Source organism: Rhipicephalus sanguineus, chromosome 11 (genome assembly GCF_013339695.2).
Source record: "Rhipicephalus sanguineus isolate Rsan-2018 chromosome 11, BIME_Rsan_1.4, whole genome shotgun sequence".
Lineage (NCBI taxonomy): Eukaryota > Metazoa > Arthropoda > Arachnida > Ixodida > Ixodidae > Rhipicephalus > Rhipicephalus sanguineus.
Window position 1 is genome coordinate 19,436,143 of NC_051186.1, and position 23,925 is coordinate 19,460,067.

At 47.2% G+C, this 23,925-nt stretch overlaps 1 protein-coding gene across 2 annotated transcripts; it reads right to left on the reverse strand.

Moving 5' to 3' along the window:
* Positions 1-2,575: 2,575 nt before the first annotated feature.
* LOC119373601 (uncharacterized protein K02A2.6-like) lies at positions 2,576-6,222 on the reverse strand. Of its 2 annotated transcripts, XM_037643653.2 has the most exons (3): positions 5,227-6,222; positions 4,015-4,119; positions 2,576-3,258 (listed from the first exon to the last, which is right to left on the reverse strand). In XM_037643653.2, the coding sequence occupies exons 1-3, from the start codon at positions 6,181-6,183 to the stop codon at positions 3,244-3,246; spliced, it is 1,077 nt and encodes a 358-aa protein (XP_037499581.1). In that variant the 5' UTR covers positions 6,184-6,222; the 3' UTR covers positions 2,576-3,243. The 2 variants fall into 2 exon arrangements, with proteins under 2 accessions (XP_037499581.1, XP_049276355.1); XM_049420398.1 differs by having other exon boundaries at positions 2,576-4,119.
* Positions 6,223-23,925: the final 17,703 nt, after the last annotated feature.

The following is a 23,925-nucleotide window of genomic DNA, read 5'->3' on the forward strand; positions in this document are numbered from 1 at the left end:
GTTTTGAAGCACTTTCGAAGCAGCACATGTCAATGCTCACGCCACATTGATGAACATGCATACTAGAATCAACAATGTATGCATGTATGCGCGGGCACAGCTCGCGTTATTCAGGCGAAAGCTGCGCACGTCATCTGACAGCGCTTATGTTGAAAGGTTTGAAAAGCACATTTGAAGACAGCAATTATCCCTACACGTTGCGTTGAACGAGTACATAGCAGTACAAACTAGGCTAAGTACCAGTTTGCCGTTTCATACAGGGATCCGAGGGTCTGACGGCCTTCGTCCCACTTTCTCAGGTTCGCTTGGAGGCCGTTTCAGCCACCGTTTTTCCCTTGCCTATGTGTATTTGTCACTCGCACATTCATTGCCTTGTTCTCGAATACGCATGATCAGCTGTATACAGCACACTCGCAGACTAGGCACTCTTCATGCTAATAAACGTTCAGTCATCAGATTACATATGAAGTTGCCAGTGAATATCAGAAGCATTGTGCACCCCAAGACCACACACATTGTTTACAAACTTTTCTCTTAAAAAAAAAGCTCTAGTGAAAAGGTATTTGAGCCTTTCTGCATTTTTGCATCCCGCAAGGTAGCGGAAGAGTTAAAGGAAAAAAAAAAGTCAACCACTCGTCTGTAGCACGAAGCCAAAAGGAAATACATAGGGATTTCTCAGAAATAAAGCCTCTTAGTTGCCGAAAAACACTTATTGTGTTTACTCAAATTCATACCTCTTGAAACTAAGGAAGGTAATCTTCTAGAAAAGGCACGAGATCCAGCTGGCCTCTTTTTACTATAGCTACATGCCAACGTTTTTAGATTAGCGCAGTAGCGATCAGTAGCGCAGTAGCAGACGACGCGCCGAGACCAATCCTAACGCGACCGCAGCGCCCCCGCCTGGTTGGCGATCGCGGCGAGCCGCTCCGCTCCACTGGAAGGCTGAGTCTGAGTCTGAGTCTGAGTCTGAGTCTGAGTCTGAGTCTTTATTTCAGACATGCATACAAAAAAATATATATATACATGGCTGAGGAGGAGGGAAAAAAAGCCGCACAGTCGCGGCTTGACATTGCTCCCTTCCCCCGTATACATCGGCACTGCGGTATGCACGAAACAGAAACAGCACAGGATAACATTGTAGCATAACAAACAAGAACTCCAAAGCAGAAAAAAAGAACACGGTGCACAATAAAATGGGTGACACTACAAACACATTATATCTCCAGATATATTCAAATAAAGTTGCGTACACAAAATATAATTAAGGTGCACACATTAAAATCAAAAATCACAAATCATCATCAAAAATGTACACATTAACGAAATAAGTTTCGAAGAGAGTTAAAGGAAAGTTCGCGTATCGAGGTGTGAGTAAAGCCAAACTTGTTAAGCAAGGAAGGTAATGTATAGCTTAGGGTTTGAAAGCCGTAATTAGTACGTGGGTGAGGCACAGACCAGTACTCGTGGTGTCTTGTAAGGTAGCAAAGAATGTTGGTGTGGAGGTTAGCGACTTCACATAAGAACAATATGCCGCGTTCAATCTGTGATTTGTAGAGCTGTAAAAGACGATGATGGTACATGTTGGTAAAGTGCATGATATGGTAGGTGGTAAACAGTGGTTCAGAGTGCGTTCTGTAAGGCACGCCAGCAATCGCTCTAAGCGCATTTTTCTGCATAGAGACTAGTTTACTAATATTTGTTTTTGTTGAACTTCCCCATACCAATACGCAATGCCAACTGAAGTAACCTAAAAACGTTGCTACATGCCTAGAGGGGCCTAAGGTGCAAATTAGTGGCAGCCTTACTTTCGAACATATCTTTTCGACCTGATAGCCGCGATGAAGAATGACTAGAAAAGTTGTGCTCCCAACATCCACCCCCTAAAGTAGAACTGATGAAGCACTCTTTCTTAACCTTGTGCCTTCAACGAACACATCAAGATTTCAAAACCTTAGAAAAAATATATACTTCAGAGCCTGATGACAAACTTCCTAACAGGTGTTTTACAGACAAGATTCAGTTATGTTTTAGAGCCAAAATTGTATCAGGGGCATAAAAAAAAGAAAACTAAAAAAGGCCACACAGGGCCACGACACAATGTTTTAGCACTCTTTTCAGTTCACTCAGTTGCCCCATAAGCTAATACTAACACTCTGCTCCCTCATGAGCTTTTTGTCTTAACACGACTCGGTATAGCTTCTGTGAAACGAAAAAAAAAACTTGTCATCAAATTTTGCTGCATTAAAATATTTAGAGTACTCCGAACCATTCCAGTGTCTTTATACGATTTTGGACTATAGGACATTTATTCACAACTGCAAATAACAGGTGTCAGTGCCTATCTAATTCCTAACATAAATTGTATGTCGAGCTTGTCATACAAAAAGCCTTAGGCATAGCTCACACGACAGAGGGCAAAGAGTAACGCATACACAGTGTAGCATGCGTGTGGCCTGCATCGCTCTTTTGTACTGCGTCATTTGCACATCTGAGAGCTTGTTGAATGCTAGTTATGCACTCTCGTAAGAACGTTTGTTTCGTTTGCGTGTCGACTGAACAGACTGGACAGCGGGGATGTCAAGAAGCAAATGAACCCCATCGTTTATTCTGCGTTGGTAGTTATAGTTGAAAGTGGAAAGGGTTAGAAAAGGTGAGGGCCAGGTAGGTGTATGCACGAGGCAATCGTGCCTGTAGATAGCACATGTGCTTTCATCAGATATGATACATCCTCCTTCTAAACAGTTCAAGAAATCAACCCGCTGGCTTGTCTGCTGGAACTGCTGGTCATAACCCAGACGCTCTGGTGGCCGCGTCTGTCGTCGACTTCGTCTCAGTGGTTGAGGCGATGGCTGCTGAGCTTCCGCGGGCGAGACTGCGGTGGTCGATGACGCCACACCTTGAAATGGGGTGTGGTTGTTGGCAATATCTCCGTCGTCTGATGAATCAACACTATATGGCTCCTTCGTCGCTAGAAGATGCCGACGGTTGCGCCTCAGCACGGTATTGTTCTCTGTGCGCACGTAGAAGGATCGTGGGCCGGCCGATGCGACCACTTTAGCTTTCGTTGCCCATGATGTCCCATTCAAGCGTACCACGTCATTGTCGCAGAGGCCAGGTAGGGTGCGCCTATGATGACTTCTCTGCCGGTGTTTCTTGACTAGAGTTACCGACATTGGATTGAAGTCCGGCAATGGTGTGCGCAGCCGCCTTCCTTGCAAGAGTTCGCCCGGGGACCGGCCATCTTCAACAGGACTCGCCCTGTAATTCAACAAGCCCAGCCAAAAACACTCTCCTGCAGCTTTTGTTTTCTTTAGGATACGTTTTACAATTTGTACACCCTTTTCTGCAAGCCCGTTCGATTGAGGATACTGCGGGCTTGATTTCACATGCTTAAAGTCGTAACGCTTTGCGAAAATCATAAACTCTTGGCTGCTAAACTGTGGGCCATTGTCAGTTGCAACCTCGGCTGGTATGCCGTACCTGGAAAATATTGCACTCAGTCTATCGATGACAGTACTGGCTGTTGTAGCGGGCAGTAACTCCACCTCGGGGAAATTGGACATCAAGTCATATGCGCACAAATAATGTCTTCCCGAGTACTGAAAGAGATCGACACCGATACGGATACCATGGCTGAGTTGGTGTTGGTTGCATTATTAAAGGCTCCGATGGCTGCTTATACGCGTATGTCTTGCAAGTTGGACATCTTTCAATCAAGGACTGAATATCTGAGTTTATATTCGGCCAATAAACCATTTGTCTTGCTCTAGCTTTGCACTTTACCTGGCCAAGATGGCCTGCGTGTATCCGTTTCAACATGTCGCTACGCATGCTTGTCGGTATCACCGCTTTAGTGCCTTTCAGTAGTACGCCGTTTACTACAGATAGCTCGGCGGCCACTGGTTTCAGGGGGCCGTCGACAGGCTCTCCTTTAGCACGCTTTCTTAGCACTGTGCCAAGGTGTGGATCGAGAGCTGTTTCCTGTGCCAGTTTTCTAGCTGTCGTTTCACTTACGAGTGCTGATACGACCGTGACAGCATGGATCTCGACGTCACTCGTGCATGCAGCTGCCTTGAGTCCAGGAACAGGTGATCGGGACAGCATATCAGCAAGGGCCATCTGTTTGCCAGGAATATACGTCAGCGTGTAATCATATTTCATCAACCTCAAGAAAAATCGTTGCACTCTGGGTGGCATATCACTTATGCCTTTCTTTGATATGTTTATCAGTGGACTGTGATCAGTCTCGAGGATGATGGGGTGGCCATAAACAAAATGATTGAATTTTTCACAACCAAAAACTAAAGCCAAAGCCTCTTTTTCAATCTGCGAATATCTTTGCTCCGATTCTGTTAAAGATCTCGATGCATAGGCTACCGGCTGCCAGCAGTCTCCATGACATTGCAGAAGTGCCGCACCGACACCACTTTGACAGGCATCTGCAGTTACCTTTGTCCCCAGATTTGGATCAAATATAGCAAGCAATGGCGCATTACTTAAATCCCGGCATATAGCCTGCCATTCGCTTTCGTGGTTTGGTGTCCAATCAAAGATGACACCATGTTTGATGAGGGAACGTAAAGTAGACGTACGCTGTGAGAGAGATGGTAGGTACTTGCTGAAGTAGTTAACTACTCCCAGTAGCCTTTGGACAGCCAATTTGTCCTGAGGTCCTGGCATTTTCAAAAGACCGTCAACAAGATCAGGATTTGGCCTAATACCCTTGTCGCTAATGATGTCACCCAAAAAGAGAACTTCTTGTACTCCAAAGCGACATTTGGACGCATTGAAAGTAAGGCCTGCTTTTTCAGCTGTTTCTAATGCTCTGCGCAGCCTTTCATCATGCTCGGCCCTGGTCGTACCCCAAATTAACACATCGTCTACATACACGCGTACACCGGCAAGACCATCAAAAACCTCGTTAAGGGCCTTTTGAAATACTTCGCTAGCCGACGCTATACCGAACGGTAGACGAAGAAAACGATAACGGCCGAAAGGCGTCGCGAAAGTGCATATCTTCGATGATTATTCGTCTAATCCGATTTGATGAAATCCCGCATTTGCGTCGAGACGTGAAAAAAACTTTGCGCCTGCCAAGTCCGCTTCAATATCCTCTCGGCGCGGCATTTGGTAGTGTTCCCTCTTGATGTTTTCGTTGATACGTCTTGGGTCCATGCATACTCGTAATTTGCCGTTCTTCTTTAGTACAATAACAAGGGGGCTTACCCAATCTGTGGGGCTGCTGACCTTCTGGATGATGCCTTCCTTTTCCATTCTGTCCAGTTCAGTACGGAGAGGCTCCCGCAGGGACAGGGGAACCCTCCGAGCTGGCTGGACGACTGGCACGGCATCCCTGTGCAGCTCAATCTTGTATTCACGTGGGGCGCATCCTGTTCCATGGAAAAGACGTGGGAACTCCTTGGTAATTTCTTCGGTGTCGTTCGTCGTCACGCTGTCAACAGCCCGCCGTACGATTCCAAGCTTCTCGCTGGTATCCAAGCCTAAGATCGTGCTGTGGTCCTTCTTTACAACAAAAAATTCTGCGCACGCCTTACGGTCACCAATCTCGATGAGCGCTGAAAACTTGCCGATGTGCTTGATCATGTTGCCACCGTAGGATCTCAGAACAGCGCTACTGGGCATCAGGGTTGTCATCTTGAGCTTGCGAAACATTGAAAGCGGCAAAACGTTTGCCTGCGATCCTGTGTCCACCTTAAAGGTGACGTACTTGCCGTCAATGCAGGCGTTCACACGCCAGTCTCGTTCTCTGCTTGCGCTGCTGCTGGCGACATTCAGTACTTCGAAGTCGTCGCTCTGATGTTGCACTTCATCCACGCGCTCTTTCTCGCTGCAACAAGACGCGAAGTGGTTTCGGCCGTTACACGAGTAACATACTTTGCCGTATGCCGGCCAGCGTCTGACGGCATGCCTTCGGTTGCAACGGGTGCATCTTAGGTCGTTCCTGGAACCTCTAGGGGTGCTCCTACTGGCTGTGACAGCGTTCATATCGAGTTCTTCCTTTCCTTTCTGCCAGAATTCATTTTGACGAGCTGATGTTTCCGCCGCCTTGCAAAGGACGATAACTTTTTCCAAGGTCAAGCTTTTGTCCCTGAGCATCTTTTCTCGAAGCCTTGGCGAGTTTGTTCCAAAAACAACTTGGTCTCGCACCATGTCGTCCGCCATGGTCCCGAAGTTGCAGTGCTGCGCTTGTTTTTGCAGCTCACGTAGAAACAGCTCAAAAAGCTCCGCCTCACCTTGACTGCGGGAACGGAAAACGTATCGCTCGTGTACTTCGTTTTGTTGCTCCAGGCAGTAGTCTTCGAATTTGGCAATAACGGTGTTGAAGTCTTCCTTGTTTTCTTCGCCGCTGAACACAAAATTGTTGAAAACGTCCAGGGCCTCGTCCCCCGCCACGCTGAGGAGCAGGGCCGCTTTCGCCGCTTCAGACCTCGGATTGGATTTGCATGCCGTCGCTTGCAGAAAAAACTCGAATTGCTGACGAAACCGCTTCCAGTTCCTTCCTCCATCAGCTGTCAAACGTAGCGGTTCGGGCGGCCTCAGGTGCTCCATGTCGTTGCTTCTTGCGTTCTCTTATCCCAGGAACGATTCGCTTACGCTGGACTGTATCCCGCTTCTGACACCATGTTTCGCTTGCGTGTCGACTGAACAGACTGGACAGCGGGGATGTCAAGAAGCAAATGAACCCCATCGTTTATTCTGCGTTGGTAGTTATAGTTGAAAGTGGAAAGGGTTAGAAAAGGTGAGGGCCAGGTAGGTGTATGCACGAGGCAATCGTGCCTGTAGATAGCACATGTGCTTTCATCAGATATGATACAATGTTGTCCTCCAATAAAAGGAAATAATATTCTTAAAATAAGACACTGCTTTGTGTAACACAGCACTAGAATGTCTAGAATAGGGGAGTGGTCGGAACGGCCGCATTACAGAAAGTGGAGCCCAAACCGGCTCAATCCACTTGTGGCGCTGCAATCAGCGCCGTGCAACTCTTAAACGACGACGCATTGCAGACTACCGTTCGCAATGGCACAAGCGGATGGACCCCGTTTGGGCTTCACTTTTAGAAGATCGTTCCGAGCACTACCCTGTTCTAGTACACTCTAACAACACCTTGATAGCGAACACTGAAAATGTAACAAGTTGCGCGTCCAGCTACACTTTAACTGACGCAAATGTGCAGAAGCTTGCTGTTTGCCCAGCACTGGGGAAACCTGTCCGCCTTTACCACAACACTCTGAAGCTGTCCTAGAGTTTGTCCAAATGCTGAGGGGTAGCTCAATGCGTCATCTGTTGTGGCAACTGCGGTTGACCTCGTGGAAGCCTCAGGTGTCTCAATACCAGTACTAGACCTTGCATCAATTGTCAAGGTAGCTGCAGATTGTAGAGGTGAATTCCGTATCAGGTGTTTCTCGGGGTCCTTGCAAGCTTTGTTCTGTGCCTGTAATTTGATGAACGGCGTCTCCTGCGTGGTTAAAAGATCAGTAAGAACAGCCTGCGCTGCTGAATGTACCAGTAAAAAATGTGAACATCAAAACTGATTCGCAAACAGTGTACAGTACTCACGAATTCTAACACGAAATCAAATTTTATAGTATAACGACTGGTATGCGCAATTTCTCAACACGTCCTGTCGTGACGAATCTAGTCTAAAGATAACATGGGCTCTCATCAACGCATTCGAGTCAAAATTACGCCCAAATGACCTAGAATGAAAGACAGTGGGAACAAAAATGTGTGCGTTAGTTAGCCCCAGTTGTCCTGTTTCAATCCGTGAGTATACTCTACATGTTTGGAGTGGTCTATACATTTGCTCTATACATTTATAGGCAGAGCACGGGGGTGATCAACAGTTTCGCGCATTGAGCGATTGCGGAGTGTTGTGAGCATGTCTTGCCATTCACTAGCATTAACTGATGTTGGATTTAAGAGCGCCTCTGCAGCCAACATATCCATGATTGTATTCATGTTATGCGACCGCATCCGCTTAGCCTTAACTGCTGACACTGCTTCTTCCTCGATGCTGCTGTTATTACTGTTGCGAAGAAGGCTGATAGTAGGGTAAGGCGGGGCAAAACGCGACAAAAATTTGAAAATAGCGAATATTTTTTTATTTCACTCGTTACCATAAAATAACAACACAGGAACTTTTTTTTGGGTACAAGGTATGTGCTACATAAATATGGCCATGCTGTGACGGTTCAAAATATTATTTTAAAAAGAAACAAAAAAATGCACCACATGTCTCATTTGGCCCCAACCTGCGGGGCAAAACGAGACGCTGCGTGAGGCAACATGAGACAGCGTGAAAAAATTTTATCCTTTCAGTTCTTGCAGTAGAAGCACTTCAAATTGACTCCGTGGGCCGCCACGCAGTCTTCATGTGCCCAGTATTTGTACTCCACGCATTGAATCCACACAGAACCCGGCGCTGTGCTGCTCCGATACTCCTGAAAAGCATTCAGTCCTTTTTTTCATGTAGTTTTCCTCCCAGGAAACTCTATATGATATTCTCTTATACGTTTGCACCATCCTTAAAAAAATATCATATATATTGAGCGTAAATAAACGGTTCAAAGAATAAGACGCTCTCTAAGGCAGTTCAATGCCTTTTTGTCGCGTTTTGCCCCCTCTCACATGCCCGAATTAAAAATTTTCCCTTTGGCCCACGGCATCAAATGAACTAAGCTTTTGCTTGCATGTAGCTAGTAGTATAAATGACAACATAATAATTGCGTTGTTTTACTGGGCCGGAATAGCTTCATGCACGGATTGGAAAATTTGGCCGAGCAGATTTCCCCTTTTTGGCGGGTCCACGAACACACTGACATCAGCCGCGCAATTTCTTGGGCGAAAGCCCTGAGCGATCATCAACTTTTGCACATAAAATGTCGAAACTATAGGCACCTATCGCTGAAAGAGAGAAACAAAGAAAAGGTACTTTTTGTATTAGCTATAGAGGGCGGCAAAGTTAAAATGTCGCGTTTTGCCCCGCCTTACCCTACATGCGTGCGAGCCGCAGTAAAATATGCATCCAACTGAGCAACAGATTGTCTTTTTTGCAAGCATAATGTTTGATTCATAGTACTTCCTATGCCTCACAAATTGCTCGTCGTTCATGCGAGTCTTACAAAGCTAAAAAGGTATTGCAAGTTTGCATGCAAGCTTTTGTCACAGTTTAAAGGTACAGTACTCGCCAAACCTACGCATTGCCCATATCGCCGCCAGAGCTTCTTTTGTCTGACTGTACCTGTGTTTCTTGGCCGTCGTGGAGCGAGAAGTAGTGGTGTGCGAATATTTGTTTCGAATTCGAATCGAATAATAGCACCTAACCGAATATAGTCGAAACCCAGAATACGAAATCGGTGGAGAAAGAAAAAATTCGCTTTTGCGAGAATTTCGTTGGCGCTAGAGTGAGACATAAGACACGAAACTGGCTAGAAAAAAAATTATTGCCAAAAGTCAGTGAGGCTACTCTAAGTAGCCTTTGCTTGTAGTAGTTTCACAGCCCTGGACTCGCACTACAAAAAGTGGTCCATTGCTACGTCGTCGTCGTGCTCGCCGAAGAACGAACGAATTGTCGCGAAGGCGTTCAATACATCCCGCGGGTTCGTGTTTTTTTTTTTCTAGATGCTCCGTTTTTTTTTTTTTGATCATCGGGATCGTCGCTTCGCGCACGTTGCTCATTGTCGCTTCGTCAGTTATCTCTTCATGCATGACGTCTTCATCCACGCGAAGGAACTCTACGCTGAGGCCATTGGGAATTTTGTTTTCCACTGCACAAACTTCATCCCATGCATTAGTCAGTAGTGCCGGCACTGTGCCGTCAACACTGCCGTTGCATTAGTGCACGATGGCTGTCGAGTGAGAATGAAGCCAGAGTGCTTGAAATAATTTGTGATTACAGCCGGGCCCGTTGCAGTCCAAGCGGCGGCCATGATTAGGTCTGTTTTCTCGGATCCGCCTCTCTGCTTGCACGCTCCGCGTTCGGTGTGAACGTTCCTTAAAGGGACACTAAAGAGAAACATTGAATCGGTCTAGATCGATAAATTGTGCTCTGAGAACTCTAATGTCGTTAATTTCGCCATCATAGGTTTATTAGAGTAGAAAATCATGTTCGAAGTTTCATTTTTAAATTTCGCGCCGAAATCGCCCCGCGTGACCTCACAGATTTCAAAGTGTATTGATCGTATCTTGGTGCCATTGGCTCAGCAAAATTACCCCAAACCTGGTATGTTAAGTCTATGGCCCCCTCAGAGGACAATGCACTTCATTTTTACCGATTAGAAACTATGCAGTCGCTAGTAGGCGCCGTCAAAACATGTGACGTCACGGCGAATTGTGCGCAAACTTCAAGGTGGCGTCGCCACCCACATTTTGTTTTTGCGCTTTTTGCTCTCGCTCACTTAGCATCTGGCGCGCCAAAGCGCATCTCGCAGCAAGCGTCGCCGCAAGGGCGAGGTGCAAATTGTAATGTTTTGGTATCGTGTAACTCCACAAAAAGAGTACAGGGAGCGAAGCGGTTTTCGTTCTTTCTCTCTTTAGCGGGCGTTGTGCTACGTCTGCCGTGATAGCGCGCGCCCGCGCCAGCGATGAGAAAAATCGTTTTGCTCTTAGTGTTTTCTCTCTCCCTCTGAAGTGTAGTCCTTCAAAGAGGATGTCGGCTGTGGCGGTGCGAGAGCGTTTTTTAATTAATGTATTGTATACCAATGTTTTAGAATGAGACTTTTATTAAACCCTGTGGAGTCTTATTAACATGCTGATATTCCCCACTCTCTTGTTTTCTCTGGTCATTCCTCTCTCGCTTTCGGACACACACACACCACACACACACACAACACACACACCACACACACACACACAACCACACACACTTCTGCCCTTAAGGAATGCTTTGACGAGGTTGTGGAATTTAAGATGAGAGGCTGCGGCTGGAGATTCGCAAAATGTTTGTGTTTAAGCTTGACGAAGGTTTTGGCGAGGGTCTAGCGCTAGTATTGCCTTGGTATCCTTTGTTTGTAAATGGCTTGTCTGTGAAGTAATGACATGGTGTCGTGACGGGTGCGTGACAGGGCCCGCTGCAAGCCTATGTGTGTCTGAAGAGCTTTTGTCCTCGATGTGATCTGTGATAACGGTTGTGTATGGTGTTTTGTGCAACCTTGTGCCTATCACGAGGTTAGTGAGATGGATCGGAGGTTCTCGACAACCGAGTGGCTTGCCAGGCTTTGGGATAAGGGAAACTTCGGCTGCGTGCCAACTCTTGCGGCACTAATTCCATTTCCCAGGCCTCGTTGATTTTGTTCGTAAGGATTTGGATGGCCTTCTCATCCAGGTTGCACAGAATGTTGTTATATTTCGTCCAGGCCAGGGGCAGACTGCTTGTTGTAGGGTGGCATAGTTGGTGCCAGCATAGTTAAAGGATCTATTGGCTTCAAATTTTCCTCCCGGCTTTTGTGTGAGTGCCTTCTCTAACTTTCCTGGACGCTGAAGAATGAAAGCCACGGAGCGGGAGGCTCGCATTGGCAGCCAGTTCAACCTAGCCTGGCGCGCGTGTTAGCCACGCCCCATCGTGACAGCGACGGGGCACGGTGATTCAGCCCACTACCATATACTGTGTTGTGGCGCGGCCACAGCGCGACTGTCCGGGATACTACTTCATCAAGCACTGGCGCCGCCGAACTGACCAGTGACATGGCCTTATGATTCGGGAAGGACCAGGCTGATCTGGACGTTTCTAAGTGAGCAGGCAGTGGAGGGGCACTAGCAGTTTGTACCAAATTCTCAACTGATTCTTGAGTGCCTGCCATAAAGTTTATCGTTTTCAGGCCACGACAGGCACGGGAAAGTTTACAGGATGGAAGCCCCCCCCCCCCCCCCGAGCCGGAGCCACACGAACCCCCTCCCGGTAGTAAGCTTGGAAGGGGTAGAGAGAAAAAAAGGAAACTAATCTGTAGAAGGAAATTTCGGCCTCGCTGTCTTGGTTTTCCTGTTGGGGCCCTTCCCTATCGGAAAAAACAGCGTAGCCAGTGCTTCACAGTGCCTTTAAGCGCACTGGGTGGCACTGGAAACGCTGTACAGTGTGTCCAGTGTACCACAGCGCGCTGGCAGGGCACTGGGACAAACTGTACAGCGTGGCCAGCGCGCTGAAAGACGCTGGGAATACTGTACAGTGTGGCCCAGGGTCTCACAGCGCACTGGGAGGCACTGGCCACGCTGTACAGTGTCTGCCCGCGCACTGGGAACACTGGCAGCACATTGGAAAAAACTGGGCGCACTGGGTAGAATTCATATAAGGTTTGGTATTGGGTCGCGAGAAGTCGAAAGAAAAACTTATCGAATATCTTGAAAATGTTATTCTATTCTGTGTCCTACACATATCTAGCTTTAGTTTTGTTAAACGACGGACGTACGTATACACTAAAGCAATCATCTGTCGAGCGCGCCCGCGCGCGTTTTCTCTGAAGTGTGTGATCGAGAGTCGTAAATGTAGTTCATATAACTGCATCGAAAGAACTTATCATTCGCAACGCAATATGACATTAGTATTTGTCTGATAATAACGTCAACCTGCTCTAACAGCCAGTCCTTACATATGGGCTCGTACCGCTGAAAGCCGCACGTCACCGGCAACAGGGAGTCAGCCAACGTAATGCTCAATCTCGGCGTTTTTAGCTTCTGATTCATGTAGTCGAAGGTGCTAATATGGCCTTGCTTGAGTCAGGTAAGATCGAAACTACATTTGAGCGGTTATTAGATTCTTTGTAATTGAATATCCACGTTCTTCACAGCGATCGTGGCGCACGGAGTGCAGCTCTAACCCTAATTCGGCTAGGATGAACTACTGCGGCTGTATGGTACGCGGAACGTAATCAAGACAGAAAATATGTTCAAACAGGTGACGAAAACTAAAGTGTTCAGTGTGCAGGTCAGATGCACATTGTTTTTACATAAGTATAACTAACTGCTTAGCGAGTCAGTGCGATTGCCGCAACACATCTGCGGTTACGCTAATATTTTTTGCGGCAAAACGTGCCAGATAGACGTTCTGATCCTAGGCAGTACATAAAAAACAAATGAACTACCTTCTTTTAGGTTCTCGCGAGCACGAAGAGACTGAAATCTACGTTCTGAACGAGGAAAATTGAAAATACTGGCTACCGGAAGTAGGTATAACAATGAAAAGAAGTGCTGCTCTCGTCTCCAGGTGTGGTGCAGCGGTAACGTGTCAGATTCGCAAGCATGGTACGTCGAGGTGGTGGGTGAGACTCCTGCTCGCTCGTGTTTTTTTATTCCTTTTGAGGGTTATTTTTGTCGCAGTGCTTGCTTATCAGCCCTAATTACGATCTGGCTATGACTACAGTTTTCAGAAACAACTTAAAAGCCCGATTTCGGCCCGTAACGGGTGGCCCATTTGCAGTGTGCCAGCATGCCTCGTGCAGCGTCTCAGTACCCAGCGCCACACTGGTCCAATAATCAGGTATGGCACTGGGACAGTCCACTGGGTTTTCCAATAGGGTTGGTACGCGGGCTCCGGGCGAGCCAGTGGGACCACCTTCGAGTGTTGGGTTGTTGATAGCGTATCAATAAGTCTACACCCAATCGCACTCGCGCGCTTGCCGGTGCGCCAGTCCCTTCAGCACCAGCTGCGCACCGCTCCTGGAGGGTTGGTCGCTATCATCCCTGACGTGCTTTAGCAGCCCCACTTTCCTGCCTCTGCCTCTTAAGGGGTATTCACACGAGGGAGAAATCGGCGGGGGACACGGGGGGATTGCGGATCACGTGACCGCGGCGTCAAGGACTAGAGTGGGCGCGACCCCCCCCCCCCCGCAACTTCTCGGAGAAGACGGACCTTTTCCCTGACAGGAAAAACGATGCCCCGGTGGTGGGGGATATGGCGGAATTTCGGGCTCTTGTTTGGCCACATTGTTGCACTTGCTCCTGTAGAGAGCGGCAGTGTGTGTCCAGTCTGCAGCTGCATGGTCGTCTGCAACACGTCAAACGGGTGGTGCAAGCCACCAGAGTAGTCTAGTAACACTGGTCTCCAGCTCCGTTCGCCTCGTCCATGTGAGTGGGGGACATTTGTGAGGTATTCTCGCGAGCTGACGTCACTAGGCTCCGCCTTTATCCCCCGAAGATTTGTCGCCGGTTTGAATACCCCTTTACAGGCAAAAGTGGAGAATGTCCTGACCTCTGTCGTAAATTGGTCCCATGGTCAAAAAATTAAGTTAGCCCTCAAAGATCATTCTTTGTGTTTTTCACCAAAGATCATGTTGGCACTTCAAAACGGTCTCGAACGATGCGCTTGGATGGCGTTTTTCTCAACCGTAAGAGCACTATGCCATTATTAGGAATTTCCATTCGGCCTTCAGTTTTCGTTTGCAGACTGATTACAATAAAAAGAAGGCAGAGTTCGTGACCTCACGTTAATATTTCGTCAGACTGCATCACAATAGACAGCACCCTCATCCGACGGTTCCAAGTGCTTTCCCCATCCCTAACATACGCCTTCCCGGCGTAGTAACTAGCCTTCCCTACGCAATTCCTAAAATCCAGAGTCCTGTCAGTGCAACGTTCAATCCTCATAACCCCCAGAATGTTATCCCTACAGGTTATAGCCAACATCCCTCCATTAGTTCTATACCTTGGCAAACTAAACGCCGAATTTTCGCTGTTCACACCTATGCAAACAACATAATATGGCGTCAACACTTACCACCCTTCCACAATCCTGTATCGCCCAGACCCGCTACACTCCCGCCCTCCGAAACAGTTTACATTTTTACACAAAATTAGACCCATGATCTGCATAACACCTTTCCACCATTGCAGCTACACATATTTGTACTGATCGCTCTTCACAATTTCGCCTGTGTGGCTGATGTTGCGTTAACAGCAACAGTATCCATAACCAAGCTCGAAATATTTTGTCTCCTTAATGTAACTTGTGCTTATGATGCCGAAATTCTTTGCTTTGATCGAGGGCTTGAATTTTGCCACATCACAAACGTCACACACCTACTTCTACACTTTTTCTAACTGCTCTTTCAAACGTCAGGGGCTCAGATCAAAGGATTACAGACTTTAAAATGACATCGCCTAGAAAATAACACACCCGTTTATCTCTTTCATGCACCCAGTAACATGGGTGTGTTCAGGAATGAGCTGGCCAACATTGCGGCATCTTCAGGTACAGTATTGGGTTCGGTGCGCTGCATAAAGTCGTGTGGTAAATTCATTACCAAATCATTTTACAAAACACTGCTTTCGCATTTTCACTATCAGTGGCTAAACAAAGGACCTCAAACTTATCTATTTTATTGGATCCCTAGCATTTACTAAATTCCTCATTGTTACCACCAATTAAGAACCTCATTCACTTACTCACTGAACATTTCCACTTCCAATATTACCTTAAAAGATTCAACAGCACTACTGTTTTATTGTGGCCAAGGAAGGATGCGGACGCCGAAACCAGGCAGGAACGAAAGCATGTTTATTCAAGGAAGGCTCAGCATTTATAGCGCTTATCACGATAGTCCTATGTCATAGCTTGTTACAGCGAAAGCTGTTATGAGATCATTTCACCGGCCGTTTTTGGCGCCGTAGTTGTCCGCCGCCGCCGCCGGTGTCCGTAACCAGTATCGCTCGAAATAAAAAAAAACGAAATAAAAAATTCCAGGATGGAACGAGGTTCGAACCTGGGCCCTCTGCGTGGGAGCCCAGTATTCAACCTCTGAGCCATTCCGGTGCTTGAAACTGCTTTGCAAGAAGGTCCTATACAGGCTTCATGTCGGGAAGTAACCACATTAGCAAATGCAATATAGCGTGGTAGAAAAGTAAAATAAGCACCAAGCGTCGCACAACGCAAATTCTGTAACCAGGCGTCACACAATGCGAATTGCGCAACGAGTAGGTTGTTGAATGCTTCAAACCCATTACAAAGGGCTCTGCCATAATTCTTCATCGTCATCAGGCACAGCATCAATAAAGTGCGCATAATGCCTTACATGCATTTAGCAGGTACCAACGCTCTCCGTAGAATGACGAAAAATGGCACAGTGCCTGTTGCCCTACCTCTCAAAAATTACAATGATTTATAGCGTAGTGGGTTCCTCGCAAGTGGACTTGTATTGGTTGCCAAGGAAGCCCATAAGCGCATGATCCATTTCCTCAGGGTCTCATGTAAATTACAATGATTTATAGCATAGTGGGTTCCTCGCAAGTGTACTCGTATTGGTTGCCAAGGAAGCCCATAAGCGCATGATCCATTTCCTCGGGGTCTCAGTAAAGTTCTTCACCCCCCCGTCTCTCTCCCACGTCAACATATGTTGTACAGCATGACGGGAGAGGGAAATAGCGACTGGGCGTCACCCAATGCAAATTACATAACTGGTAGGCCGTTTAAAGCTTCCAACCCATTACAAAGAGCTGAGCCAAAATTCTTCATCGTCATTAGTCGTCGCGTCAACAAAGTTCACATAATGCCTTACAGACGTGTAGCTGGTGCCTCGCTTCTCCGCAGAATGACAAATAATGGCTTAGAAGGTGCTTCCCACTTTCACAAAAATTGTGATTTATGGCGTAGTGGGCACCTTTCTAGTGTACTTGTATTGTAGCCCCAAGAGAGCTTACAACGGGCTCTAGAAACGCCGCTCTTCCAGCTTTCGCTGTGACTGTGCTGCGGTTTCAGCGCGGGCCTGGCCACAATGGACATATGCGCGCACGGCATTCCCTGCACGGATGAACATACGCTACTTTAACATGCTCACAAACACTGCATATGTTCTCCCGGTTGCGTCTTCCAAACACTTCAACAGTTACACGCTAGAATGCCCTCGCTTTTTCTATTCAAAACGGTGTTGTGCGTTATTACTCCAACTTATCACAGTTATGAACAATTCCGCTGTAGTTACTTCACCGCCACAGTGTAATCACTCTCCTAATGCCTTCTAAATGTCTTCTCTAATTTTCTATTCCACTTTTTCCCGAACTTTGCCTTGACACTTTCACTTCAATACTTGTTGTTATTGGTCGCGGGATCGAATCGCGGCCGCGGCAGCTGCATTTTCGATGGAGGCGAAAATGTTTGAGGCCCGTGTACTTAGATTTGAGTGCACGTTAAAGAACCCCAGGTGGTCGAAATTTCCGGAGCCCTCCACTACGGCCTCTCTCATAATCATATGGTGGTTTTGGGACGTTAAACCCCAGATATTATTATTATTACTTGTTGTTATTACATATGATATCTGAAGCGCTTCCCTCTTCCTCCCGTTGTACCTACACCACTACAATTGTGCAAACAACAAACACCCCTTTATTATCCAGCTAAATCAGGCTTCATGTCGCTGCCATCCATGTATGTTCAGCCAAGAAAGGCGGGGTTAACCCTGCAGGGATGGCTGAGGCATCGCCGCATTTCTTCGTGTTTCCATTGCTCATGCCATTCCTGTTGTTGTTTTGTATTACAGCATTTCCTTCCCCTTCAGCAGTCGCGACTAACATCATCACACTCATCGACATCTCCAAGGTCGCTAGGTGTTTTAGGCGTTTAATGCTTGCAACCACAACCTCCTGCCGTGACACGTGACCGTCCCGCTGACGTTCGACGTCATCGCATTGCGCCATTCTCGTTTCATCGACACAACTCGCATCGCTTTCGTCATGCCTTTTCATCTGTTTCTTTAAGATTTCTCATCATCCGCACGGATCTTTCAATAAATGCATGCCGGTGGACAGGCCATGCATCGCACAGTAGCCAGTGACACATTTAAATCCTATAAAATCCTCCCCACAATTACTTTCTACCATAGCTTACTCTATGGAAACAAACATAAAATGCTTTCTGCAGCCGACCTCTTCAGCCACAATTCATATATATTGGTATACATTGGCTCACTTCCTATCACCCCCTCTTAGTTGGGCCCTGCTGCTTACCCTCCATTCCTGTTTTTTTACCTAGAATTGGTTTTATACGCAAAAGCATATTTTGGGATATTGCCCACTTTATTTCAATTTAGCATTACGTCCGGCATGCTTTTGTGGAACAGGCTCCCCCCATTTTATTTTTCATTTCTTCTCGCATTTCAGGGGACTGACAAAAGCCTCTGCCATCTTGCTGTCGGCTTCGTCACAGGCTCCGTCTGATTTCTGCTCGCTGAGCTTTCTGGCGTAGGTCTCCATTTCCTTATTGAGCTCTGCCATGGCTGTTTGGAGGTGCCTACTTAGCTTATTTTCCCACCATTTTGCTTCGAGGTTGTGTCACTTCTGAAGGTGGCTAGCCAGGTGGGAGTCCATGGCCTGGCCCCACTTGATCCGCTTCGTCCTTTTTGGTGGCTTCTTTTGCTGCATCCTGTATCTCTTAGAGCAGGGCCTCGTACGTGCTCTCCGCACATTCCTTCTCGTCCCTGATTCCTCGCTGCCCTTCGAACCACGGCGCAGCACTGCAACATCAGTGACATCGACACTGCGCTACGGGACTGATTAGTGTTTGGACTGCAGAATCAGGCAGTGAAGCAGCGACTACTAGTGAAAGATCTCTCACCAGTGCTATCGAGGAAGCAGCCACCACTGAGGCCATTGCCCAGGAAGGCAGTTTTACCTCGCTCCAAAGCACAAGTGCCCCGCTCATCGAGCCAGTGCACCAAGGAATGACGATGTGATGACGGCAAGAAAGGCTCCACTGAAGATGTTCTCCGGCTTCGTGCAGGCCCCGTTCAGCAACGGGTCGCCGAGAGACTGTCAAGTGACTCCTGCGCCAGCTGCCGAGGCCTTCACGAGTGCCGCCTGTGTCGATTTCGTGCTGCCCAGTGCAAGGGATGTGGAAAAAGCAGGTACATTGCTAAGGTCTGCCAGTCCCGGTGCCAGCCTTGCCCACGTGGAAGTTCCGAAGCCGATAGCCGGGCGCAGTGTTACAACAGCACCCATCGCGCAAACATTCCGTACTGCGATGACTTGGCGGTGACTGCTCTGCTCTATCCACGCCCCAGGCAGCACACAACGCCGGGCCCATATTGGTTTTACGGCGGCTGAGCACGGCCCAAGCACGGGCCAGCGTTGCCGGCATGGCGCCGATATCGGCGGAGCCGTTGATTTTCACCGGCAACATTGGGCCGGCTTTGCCGCCCTTTAGCCAATGTCGGCCTTTCACCGGCAACATTGGGCCGAGTTTGCCGCCTTTCTGCCGTTATCGGCTTAGCCGATGACTTTCGCCGGCAACGTCGGGCCGATTTTGGCAATGTTACGCCGCTATTTCGCCGATATCGGCTTACTATGGCCTTTATCGGCAACGTTGGGCCGAGTTTGTCGCCGTTCTGCCGATATCGGCTTAGCCGATGACATTCACCGGCAACATCGTGCCGGTTTTGCCGTACTTTCGCCGATATCGCCTAGCCGAGAAGCTGACGGTTTGTTTCGCGTTTTTTCCGCACGCGCATCAATGTTGGCCGAGTTCCTGGCTTTCACCGGCGGTGTTGGACCTTAATTACTTGTCTCCCTTCAGACAATTGTACTGCGCCCCTCTGGAAACGTCGTCCTGTGTCACGGCGCTCCAGAAGCCCTTCACCGACCGAGGTACGGCTTTTGCGACGGACCTAACGCAAGCCAACGTTGTCTTGAAATGCAACCATACAAGTCCCCGACAGAACTGCATCTGTCACCTGCAGACGAATGGCCTCACCGAGCGGCTATAAATAAGACCTGCGCCAATTCATGCTGACAATTATACGTATGTCAACGTCGAACACAAGACACATGGAAGCTTCCGCACATCAACTAGTTCAAGCTAGTTTATGAAGCCCCTCAGCGCCTCGACCTTGACGTCCTGTTGCCGGTCGTAGTGACGAGGACAACCTGGACGCTCTACAAGCTTCAGCGCACCGAAGATGCCCGGCACAGTGCTGGGCAGTATCGAAGATACATGTATCTTAGATACTATCTTAGATACTCTATGGGTATCTTGTATCTGTATCGCGATACGTCTCGAAAAGCCAGTATCTGTATCTGTATTTCCGATACATTCGATAATGTATCGTGTATCTTAAGATACAAGATACTGCTATCGCTACACAACCGTGCGAAATAATAATCGCTGGCCAAGCTCCGCTTCTCAAGCTGGTACTGGTGCCACTAGGCCATCTGAATAAGTCTAAGGGCAGTGACGTTATTTTATTTTTACGCCAGAGTCATCTAGTGAGGGTAGAAGATCAGGAAGTCAAGCACGCGGACGTGTACGCCGAGCCCACGTACCTTTTGTTTTGTCGATTTTTTTTTCTTCTTGGTTGCGCCGATGCCGCGACACTTGCTCTTAGTCACTGTCCTGCGCCGCGTACTCCACAGCGTGCGGCGTCTATAGCGCAAATTCTGATGTCGCTACAGTGTCGTTATTGAAGATTCCCTTGCGTCTTGATTCGTAACGAAATGTGATGCGTGTGAGAATTGGGTTGCTTTGCGTTTCGTGGATTTTACATATCAGCGATTTGAAGAATCTCGTGGATGTAAGTTTGACTGCATGCACTGAATTAACTTATATGCAAATAAGATTCTAACAACTTTAGCACCACTGGTACTGATACTAGATCTAGAGATACTAGATCTAGATATACTAGATAGAGGAAAGCAAGCGTTTACCTAAGAGAAAATGTCATGGAGTATCGTGTTTTTCAATTCCTGATACATTTATTCAAAGAATTTATGAAATCGTAATTTGATTATTTACACAAATGCTTTCTTGGCTGTCATTTCGCATCCCATACATTACCTAGGTCTCTGTACTGTTTTTCGGTCAGGTCACTGAAGTATGTCTTTTGTAACGCGCTACCAAAATAAGATATCTGCTTTATTCTTCTGTCTGCTTTATTTGTACTACTGCTTACGCATTTACACGTTGCCAAGCCGATTTTGAAAACAAATATATAGTTATGTGGGCGTGCCTTGAGTATACAGTACAAAATATTCTGCTTACCGCTTAGAAAAATAGCGAAATTGAGTTTGCATTATAACGATGGAAAGTATTAGCAGCCAGCTTAGAAATGTTAGGAATGGTATTCAAGAAACCTTATTTTACTGAATGCTCCGTTTTACTCGTGAGCGTCCCAACGAGCCGTTTCAGGCAATTTTCCATAGGCACTGAATTTTCTATTGTCTCAACAGGTAAGTTGACGATACTTCATGCTCATAGCTATTAAGGGCGCCCTGTGTATTGTGTTTCTGCACTCGTTCAATGTGAACGTTTGATGCAGAACCACCTCTCTATTTTACTTATATTTGTTTTCCTGTTTTAGGCCTTGTTAAATATTTTTGTATCACTAAGCGCCACGTAATGGGAGCTGTAAGCGGCAATAGCGCGAATAGCAGCGGTGTCCTACGACGTTTTGTGCAACTATACAAAGACTTTTGAGACGTTTCTGTGTTGCACATGTTCTCTCGTTGAAGAAAAATTGCTAAAAAATTGCACGTTAGTGAGTATATCAACAAAGAATCCTTTACGCCAGCAGATATGTAGAATATGAAAATTCATTGCAGTTTTACGTCATCTACGTATGCACCAGGGGTCTCAAACTCAGCTTATAGCCAGTGGGCCGCTGTCGCTAAATTTAGTTCCAATGGCCGGGACAGTGTAGACGGTGGGATCGGGGGTCGGAGAGAGCTTGAACAAAATGACGTCGCCATTTGAAAGGAAGTCTTTCCCATATCTCGTATATAGGTCATTTCTGAAGGGGATTCGGAGTCAACATTTGGGAAACATCGACACCGATGTACACAATAATGAAATCTGGACGTGGATTTTAAAATATAGAGTTTTTGTTCCACGGTTGTTTCAGCACATGATGACCACCGCTCCTCACGAAAGGAATGCTTAAGACCAGTCTTGTCTGTGTAGCTCACGAACATACTTATTAAGAAAATAAAACAAATGGGACGAAGACGGTGATGTGTGTGGGCCGGGCCGCTAGCGAAAGGTCTCAAACCCCTAGAATACACTATGCCCCCCCCCCCCCCCCCCCCCTAAAAAAAATGTTGCTACCAGCGTTGTTGCAGTTGTACACCTGTCCGGATATACCGTATTGCGCAAACTGTCTTTTACGGAGAAGGTAAAAGTCCACACTGGTATTTGCGCCGTCGTGCGAAGGCTTGTTATTGAATTTATTGTGATTTTATGGCAACCCGCTAGTTGGTCGGCAAGCTGAGCAGCGACTCCCACCAATTGCAAAAATGACAAGCAAGGACCACTGTCAGCGAAGTGTATAAAGAGTTGTCCTGTGAAGAAGCTAAAACAAACCGCGATAACTTGTTTTGGAGAAGGAAACTAATGTACTTTGAGCAAGAAGGGCAAAACTTTTGAGATACTAACAGACATTTCATTCAAATGAAACAAAATAGGTCACAGTTAAGAAATTTTCACGCAGACATTTTCGTACATAGGCGTTTGCTGCTACAATATATGGATCTATAATAACAAATTTGAGAATGTATCGAAGTATCTTAAGATACAATTCCCGAGTATCGTATCGGATACTATTATTGCAGCAGTATCTTGTATCTGTATCTCCAATACTTCTTGCCTGAGTATCTTGTATCGTATCGCGATACAATTTTAAAGTATCTTTGCCCAGCCCTGGCCCGGCAGCTCGCCCGCACGCATCAGAATCGGCAGATGATCGACAGCTGCCGTTACATGCTGTGACGAAGGCATATATGGAATACAGCCCGGTGACCGTGTGTGTGTTGGACGCCGACACAGAGTGGGCGTGCTTCTTCGCCGACACTTTGGCCCTTACAAGGTACTATCGATGTCTCGGCGCACCGAGTCGTTCATGTCGTGCGCCTAGCCTTTGCTTGCTTAATTGTAGTTCTTTCGTACTGCATGCATTTTTTTCACTTCCATGTTTTGTGTTTAGCTTGGTGTGATGCAGTTGGCACCGGGCCCGTGGCCACCCCCGAATTTTCTTTTTTTTTTTCCGTGGCATGTGGAGCAAAAAATGACACTCGACCATATATCTGCCGGCCTGGTCCCCACTTCAAATCAAGGAGGTGCCCCCCCCCCCCCAAAAAAAACAATCGGGCTACACCTCCGGCTGCAAGTTTGAAAAGCTTCATGATTGTTTGAGATCATTCTATTAAGATTACACAAGCACCAGCAACAACGCCGAAAGGTTCGATAAATGGTGTGTAATAAACTACGTGTTCCACCGATAATGAAGTTACTGATGGCTATACGGATCGCTGCGATCAGCGTGTATTGCTCACATACACTTTAACTTTAAATCATTCCTCAGAACAACGTACTTTGCCCGAGTAAGGAGTTTTGTCTTAAACACACTGACCGCTGCTTTCTTCGTCACCATCATGTGACAAATATTACATCATTATACAGTAAAGTCTCGTCATTTGAATTCGGTTAATTCTAACTTACTCATAATTCGAACTGACGCCCTGGTCCTGGCACAGCCCTGTGTATTCTATGGGGGAAATCTATCGATAAATCCCCGCAGGGGCGTCTGCACAAGCAGGCGTTTGGTGTGTAGCGACACCACGGACCCGAGCTAACGGGGTGGTTTCGACCCCCTCCCACGCCTAGCCGTGCGTGGCTTTGCCGTGTCCGGGGAAAAGGGGATCCTGGGGGTTGAGCCGACGCCGGGTGATTGGACCTTTAAGGCCCCCCGGCAGACGCAACACACCCCTTTGGCCCCGGCTTCACGTAGACGGCACCCCTGGGCTGACCCACCCAGGGGAAATCGGCAGTCGCCTTTTCCTGCCTCTCCCCTCACATCTTCGTCTTTTCTCTCACTTTAAATCTTTCCTGTCCTCTACTCTCTTCCATTGACTTCCGTGTTTCCTGGCGGCAAGGGTTAACCCTGTGTGGTTATCCTACCTTGGATACACCATATTCGGTTATAGTGGTGGCGTACAGCT

Excerpts from the sequence above, each read along its gene's own strand:
- LOC119373601 (XM_049420398.1), bottom strand. The coding sequence starts at position 6,183 with ATGGCGGACGACATGGTGCGAGACCAAGTTGTTTTTGGAACAAACTCG. Across the intron at positions 4,120-5,226 it reads TCAGCAGCCCCACAGATTGG|ATGGCCCTTGCTGATATGCT; the intron begins GTAAGCCCCCTT and ends CCTGGCAAACAG.